This window comes from Protomyctophum bolini (assembly GCF_963924005.1).
Source record: "Protomyctophum bolini genome assembly, chromosome: 15".
NCBI classification, from domain to species: Eukaryota; Metazoa; Chordata; class Actinopteri; order Myctophiformes; family Myctophidae; genus Protomyctophum; species Protomyctophum bolini.
In genome coordinates, this window is record NC_137876.1 from 41398124 (window position 1) to 41406297 (window position 8174).

Below are 8174 nucleotides of genomic sequence, written 5' to 3' on the forward strand. Positions count from 1 at the left end.
TTATAGATCCAATGTCGTTACACCTGTATCTCCACTATAGCTCAAGAGTGCTGGGTTTAACTTTAGCGCCCCGAAAACAGCTGATCTACAAGCTCACAACGCATCACAGCGAGACGTGTTGCTCGGATTCCAGAATGGCTATAGTTCCAGACTTTAAATTGCATTCGGAGATTATGGAATAGTTGTTGCGATATGAGTGGCTGCGCGAGACTAATATATATGTGTATTTCCAGAGGGACAGTTGAATGTGAGTTCAACTGTCAGAATGTATACACATTTTACCATGTTTACAAATGAAAGAATGTGGAAATAACCCTACCGTATAACAAGTGAAATGTTAGTGTTTGATTCAGACATTTGACATTCCATGGCTTTTGCAAGTGCCTCAATAAATGAGTGTCTTGAAGCAGCGATCAAAGAGGTAGGAGGTGCTGACCACGGGAGATACGCTTTAAAAAGGAAAGGTCGGCACAAACTCCTAGTCCCAATGCCAATATATGGACCAGGTGACTAAAACTATTACGTTTTATTCCAAAGACTGACTAAACTGAAATTTGCTGCCAAAAACACAGATTATGAAAGACAAAAAGTAGACAAATGCTGAGAACATCTAAAATACGTCTCTCAGCCAATAAATACCCTGGAATGGACAATCAATACCCAAGTAATCAAACACAATTTAACCTCCTTCCTTTACCCATTAATTACACAAAATGAGCTTGAAAGAATGAACACACAATGACATGTTTTAAATTACACATTTATTTTTCATCAATTAATACTTAAAAGAAGATACTGGGCAGGTCAGTGAATACTGGGCAGTTCAGGGAATACACTAGGCAGTTCAGTGAATACAGGCAGTTCAGTGAATACTGGGCAGGTCAGTGAATACTGGGCAGGTCAGTGAATACGGGGCAGGTCACTTCTTAAGCAGATTGAGCTTCCCTGCCAAGAAATCGATCACACGCTGTAGGAAGCGATAAAGACAACAGATGCATTAAAATAGCCTACTATATAAAATACAGTCACATAAACACAGCAATCTCTTGGACCCAAGTTATATTGTAAAATCAATGAAACTCTGAGAGTGTGCAAATGGACCCATTTGTACACTCAGAGTTACAGACCCATAAGGGTCCATTTGGTTCCAAACTATCATTTAGCTGGGGACCCCCTGGAACTCCCTCAAGGGCCCCTGGGGGTCCCGGCCCGACCCCACTGGACTAATGCATGCCAAACTGGGAGTCTTTGAAATTAAATTAAACGTGTTGAGAATCACTGCTAGAGCCGTAAATATCTCCTCTCATGGGGGGGGGTCCCTGGCATATATTTTCAGTTGGGGGTCCCGCAGGCTAATTATATAGTGTCAATTTGGGGGTCCCTGACATGAAAAGGTTTGGGTTCTAAAGAGTCATATATATACATGTTTCATTACAGGTGTAGCTAAACTGGAAACGGACACTGAAATAGCTGCAGTCGGTCGATTAGATTAGTCGACGCAAATACTTCAATATGACGCAGCGCTAGAATATTATACCTTGATTTTGTGGATCTGTTCCACGGCCCCAGCATCCAGCTCACTGAGATCCAAGTCCTCCACGTTCTCCTCAGTCAGACAGATCTTCTGTGGTTCAGAGCAGACGGTACAGCAATTACAAATACAATCAACCACACTGTACACAAACACACACGAAGTACAGTAGAGTAGAGAATGTGTTGCAACATGAGTTTCAGATTGAGGCAGGGATCACTCAAGGTCCATTTTCTACCACCAGTCTTGAAGTTGATATCATTCATGATTTTAAAGCTTGATATGGTGCCTTATTGTGTCTGGAGTTATGCCCCCCCCCCCTCTGTATGTTTCTTTTCCCTTTTTATGATGAATTCCTGTTCTGTTCTCTGGCTATATATAGAGAAGGGTCTATTTGTACGTCTCTAAATGTTTTGATGAATCGAACAAGATGGACCCTCTTGTAAACATGTACAGTAAGTGTCTAATGCTTTATTGGGTCGTCCACTCACAGTTACCAGTCTTTGTACTTTGTACAGTCTGTGCTTGAAATGTACTGCAATTCTGGAAACGGTTAATATTTCAATCAATGGCTCTATAGCAGAGTTCAGACTGTATCCAGGACGTGTTTACCTTTCCCTGAGACGAGCGCATGGTGAGCTGCAGATCGCCAGCAGCAGACTCAGACCTGGACCTGACATTATACAAACGTTCTGTTAACAACGTAACGTCATGATGGACATACAAGACGTTTCACAGATAAATAAATCACAGCCGTTGTTGGATCCGCGAGGCGCCAACCAACCTGAGATGGCGATGCGTCTGGTCGCTCTGCTTGGCCACACAGGAGCGGGTTTTAGTCCTGCAAGAAAGCAAAGTATACGGAATTCAGTGCCACCACGTTGTAGTTCATAGAGAAGAGACTTTAATTAGTCTCAATGTGGGTTTTTTTTTTAACTGGTTAAATAAAACATAAAATGACCTCAGACTGCCTGTGCTCTGACTGGTGACCAGGCCTCTCAGTTTCCCACCCTAAGATGTTATGGACACACAGATTAGTGGCAGCATGTTTATTGAATTTGACATTTAACAGCCAACAAGCTGAACTGTGAAATGTGCCATTATATATATATATATATATATATATATATATTAAGCTACATTTATGGAGTTGACCAGCAGTTGTCACGATACCTTGGAGGCCTTGGTCGTCGGAGCTTCTGCTTTCTGGCGTGACACGGCGCTCTTGACTGAAACAATCAAAACACCAATTTGGATTAGAACAAGCTATCCCACTGGTGTCAGACATGGTTTCAGACACTAAACTGGTGTCATACATGGTTTCAGACACTAAACTGGTGTCATCATACATGGTTTCAGACACTAAACTGGTGTCATCATACATGGTTTCAGACACTAAACTGGTGTCATACATGGTTTCAGACACTAAACTGGTGTCATCATACATGGTTCCAGACACTAAACTGGTGTCAACATACATGGTTTCAGACACTAAACTGGTGTCAACATACATGGTTCCAGACACTAAACTGGTGTCATCGTACATGGTTCCAGACACAAAACTGGTGTCAACATACATGGTTCCAGACACTAAACTGGTGTCAACATACATGGTTCCAGACACTAAACTGGTGTCAACATACATGGTTTCAGACACTAAACTGACGTCAACTTGATGAGAAAATAAATGCTGTCACCTCTTCTAAGGGAGGAGCTGGTCAGAGGTGGCGTGGTGAAGGATGAGTCGGCTTCGCTCTGAAGGAAATGGAAAATAAAATCTATATTTGCCTTCTAGGATTTTGTAGTGACCATCTTTTATTTGGGTCACTTAAACAACCATTTTATAATACTATAAAAGCAAGGAATATTACAAACTAAAGTGATTTCGCAGGAAAAACAGGGCTTGCTCGTGTAGTTGTGAAGTGGAACTAGCGTTTAATGATTTATTTATTTTTATAGCACATTTCAAGAAGTCGAAGTTAGAATATTTTGGAACTAATGTGAGTGGAATGTGCCTTTAGAATAGTTACTTAAAAAAAAGGTACAAAAAAAAAAAAAAAGGTACAACTCACCTTCACCGCAATGGAGACGTCACTCGGGCAACAGCCAGTTTCAACTCTGTCGAAGAACTCCGTCACACTCAGACCTTATTTAAGTGAATCAAGGAAAAATAAATAAATTAGTAAAGACATACTGTAGCATGCTGCATAATATGCCGATTGGCTATCAAATATTGATTATAGTCTTCCAGCAGGCAGTATAATCATTAATCAATCACCATTCATTAGATCCTTGAGCTGCATCTTCTGCAGTGGAGGAGGCGTCTTCATCAGCTCTATGTGGTAGTATTTATCCACCATGGCCAAGTTGGCCTCCATGCGGCTCTCCAGCTCGTCCATGCGCCCTTGTGCTGAGCAGGGAAACCGTTTAGAAACAAGACACAAAACAGATATAGCTTACACTGAACCCATTTAGACCTGAGGATGAGTCTATGAAATGTTGTTTTCTGAAAAAAAAACCTATCTATGTTTCTATGCGTCAGTGGTTCTCAACCTTTAGTTTTAGAACAAAAACACAAAACAGCTAGCTTACATTTACCCTGTTGAAACGGGACCGCCTACATGTCATTTAAACCATAGGCCTCTATTCTATACTTGGCTATTACAATAAATGGCAGTTTATGGCAGCCTGGGGAGCAGCCTGGGGAGCCGAAGGGGTCTGACAGGGGGCCCCTGCGGGTTCATTTGGCTCTGGGGGGTCCTTTCCCTTGACGTGAACACGCTTGAGAACCACTGATGTAGCAACATTTAAGTTTTCAGAAAACTACACGCATAGCACAGAGAGTAGACCAGCATCTCATTATGAGGACAATTATAGACAAACTGAATTCAAACCTTCTTTGTCAACCTGCTGGATGAAAAGAGCAAATTTGGTCTCCATCAGAATCCTGTCGTCCTGGCTGAGCGCGACGGCAACAGCGCTCAGCTCCGTCTTCTGGCTGCGTTTCCCTGGCATGTTGTTTCACCTGCAGAGAGCACTGTGTTCTGATACTGCTGAAGAGCACTGTGTTCTGATACCTGCAGAGAGGACTGTGTTCTGATACTGCTGAAGAGCACTGTGTTCTGATACCTGCAGAGAGGACTGTGTTCTGATACTGCTGAAGAGCACTGTGTTCTGATACCTGCAGAGAGGACTGTGTTCTGATACTGCTGAAGAGCACTGTGTTCTGATACCTGCAGAGAGGACTGTGTTCTGATACTGCTGGGCTTTGAAGAGCCATCTAAATACCCCATCCCCCGGGGGCGTCGCCTGCTCAAAACAACAGATCTACAAGCTATCAACGCGGCGGCGATGCGACCTGTCGATAGCTTGCAGATCTGTTCTTTTTGGAGCATATAAAGTGAGGCGGTTGGATAATGGACAGGTGTCAGTCATTCCTGCTGATTACTAGTGGCTTATAGTCAGAGATGGGCAAAATACAAATACTGGGTCAAAAAATGTATCTCTCTGGGATCTCTTCCATCCCAGCGAAATACAAATTACAAAATACAAAAAAGTATTTCAAATACTGCCCATCTCTGCTTATAGTTAAGCATTTGTTAATAGTTAACATAATGCTATTGGGGCGTTATTCTGAAGTTGCAACTATTCCTCATGCAATAGCATACAGTTAATACGTTGGTTTACTAATAGTTTGTGTAATTGAGTGATCTATTAACTATCTACTGTAGGCCTATGATAGAGAGAGAGAGAGAGAGAGAGAGAGAGAGAGAGAGAGAGAGAGAGAGAGAGAGACAGAGAGAGAGAGAGAGAGAGACAGAGAGAAAATCTGCATAAACACAGTGTTCCGTCAATTTCAGATAACTGTGATCGCCAAATCATTATTTGGAAAAAGCTTTATTCAGCTTTCAGGAAGAAACCAAACATACAAAGGAAGACATTTAAATATTATAATAACCACTACCTGGGGGTCTATTAGAGTAATGTTAACGCCACAGATACACAAACAAATACAACAAAAATTAAAATACAAAGATCACGGCAGTCCATCTTTAAAGGGCCACTTACTTCACTCCTTTTGCAACCAGCCAAACGATTCAAGAACACTCTTGTACCAACAGAAATCAGGCTCTTTGTTTAAATCAGGATCTTTGTGCAATATCTATTCATGCAGCCCAGTGGCAAATATGCCTGCAGTTCAACGTAAATCCACCAGGTAGCACAGTCACTTTAAGAGTGCCATTTTCTGGGGGTCAAGGGTTACACTGAAATAAGTAACCTGTGTTTGTGGAGATTCCTTGAAGAGAACTTGAAGGTAAAAAAAAAGCTTTACTTTAATTGTATAATTTTAATTAATTTCAGATACACATGCAAGCTAGTTATGATGAATTGAAAACGGTGGACCCTCTTGTAAACAAGTGTAATGCTTTATGGTGTCGTCCACTCACAGTTGACAGTTTTTGTATTGAGTTGTGTATAGCCTACTGTACTGTAATTCTGAAAACTGTTATTAAATACTTCAATAAATCAATCAAAAAGCACTGTCTGTCTGTTGATGCAGTGAATTTTCATATTGGTTCAGTTTGACCCACCAGTTTTGGAGATATGGTTTATCTGCAGAGAAACAGCGAGTTGAGAAAACAGGCTTGAAAGGTTCACTTCTGCAGGTCTCTAACATTACACCTATAGCTACATGTTTGGGCATTTATTTCATATTTACATGTCTTCTGTGGTCTCTAACATTACACCTATAGCTACATGTTTAAGCATTTATTTCATATTTACATGTCTTCTGTGGTCTCTAACATTACACCTAGGTACATGTTTAAGCATTTATTTCATATTTACATGTCTTCTGTGGTCTCTAACATTACACCTATAGCTACATGTTTAAGCATTTATTTCATATTTACATGTCTTCTGTGGTCTCTAACATTACACCTATATCTACATGTTTAAATATTTATTTCATATTTACATGTCTTCTGTGGACTCTAACATTACACCTATAGCTACATGTTTAAGCATTTATTTCATATTTACATTTTCAATTTTCAATTCCAGCTCTGACATTAGGATAAAAAATTTAATAAATTCAGATTCTCCTCTGGTGAAAAGCTGGAGGCTGCACAATGGCAATCCCTCGGTCAAATCATGGTCACATATTTTATACATGCATGCCATATGTGCCAAACTGTGGCCTTTGCATTCACTTTTACATAAAATATCACACCCGTGTGAAGTGAGGGGCGCTAATATATTAAAGTCTGTGGAATTATTTTGATAACCTTTTGATAACATAAATACGTACCTGTTATCACAAGTGCACACACACACACACACACACACACACACACACACACACACACAAGCAGTCCATGGTGTAAGGGGGGGATGTACAGTAGGCTTACTGTCCATGCAGTTTCCACTATATTAGATTTTTTTTTTTATTGCAACATTGCGATCAAATATAGTAGTTGAAATCTACTTCTAATGTACAAACAACAATTGTGCTTTTGCTGTTAGAATATAAATAACGGGGGATTGGGGATATTAAATCTAATTTGTGTAGGTACAGAGATCAGTATAGGGTCCCTTTCCTGGCTGTCACACTGGGGCCTTAGATCTGGAGGCCCGGCCGTTTCAAGACCAAATATGAATAAATATGGAAACTTGATTTGGATAATTCGACAACATCAACTGGTGTACCATAGCAGAGAGATGTGCAGAGATGTCAGGACGTGTGTGACATAGTTTAGCAGAGAGATGTGCAGAGATGTCAGGACTTGTGTGACATAGTTTCTGGGAAGTGATCTGTAACCTAGCTGGCCTTTACTGTGTAAAGGTGATAATGTCCTTCCTCATTGAGAGCAGCGTTCCTAAGAAATTAATGGGAAACAGAGTGGTCAGAGAGGTCAGAGAGGTCAGCAGAGAATAAGACAAGCAAGTTTTCCATGAAGTTTATTATGTCGAGTCCAGTGTTGTTGCCGGGAAAATCTATCTTAATCCGCATCATCCCTATCATCATTATTCACCATGCTATTTTATTTAAATTTGATATAATGGTATAGGAATGTTAATTCAAAAATACAGTATACAATCGTAGCAATCCACAGCCGTGCTCCGGTCCGCAGTCACACTAGACTCTTGATCTGCAGCCAGGGCTGGACTGTAGGGCAAAAATTTGGCCCCGGTCATTTTCGCACAAATTTGGCCCAGACCGGCCCACCACAACCAGCGTGCAGATAGCAGAAACTCTACCACCCGCTCCGTCGAGGCACATACAAACAAGCCCCTAATAATACCACCACTTTTACAGAACAACAAGAATGATACAAACCAACAGACAACTATACACAATCCTTTGTTGAGTGTTTTTTTGTCACTCACTGATACAGGTACACTGATGAAGGCTGCACAGCCGAAACGCGTTGGCGTTCCTTTTTGGTGTGTGCCAATAAATAAATGGAAATGTGAGTACTTTGTCCCCCGCTTGTTTAATTTTTTGGATGTGCTACCTTTTTGGATTTTTTTTTAAATTCTTATTTTTTTTATGTATACTTGATTTGGGTTTGGCACTCTACTGAAAACCACTGCTGATGCGCAACCTCTTTTTCTCATTTAGGTACAGTGAAATTATCAT

At 40.8% G+C, this 8174-nt stretch overlaps 1 protein-coding gene across 1 annotated transcript; it reads right to left on the reverse strand.

Annotated features, from left to right (window-relative positions):
• Positions 1 to 919: 919 nt before the first annotated feature.
• On the reverse strand, positions 920 to 4546 carry LOC308329881 (borealin-2-like; the record flags this gene model as incomplete). The annotated part of the gene is made up of 8 exons (XM_080784382.1): positions 920 to 967; positions 1538 to 1624; positions 2144 to 2198; positions 2316 to 2372; positions 2493 to 2542; positions 2705 to 2760; positions 3810 to 3941; positions 4426 to 4546. 8 exons carry the CDS (start codon positions 4544 to 4546, stop codon positions 920 to 922), a joined length of 606 nt encoding a protein of 201 aa, XP_080640508.1.
• Positions 4547 to 8174: the final 3628 nt, after the last annotated feature.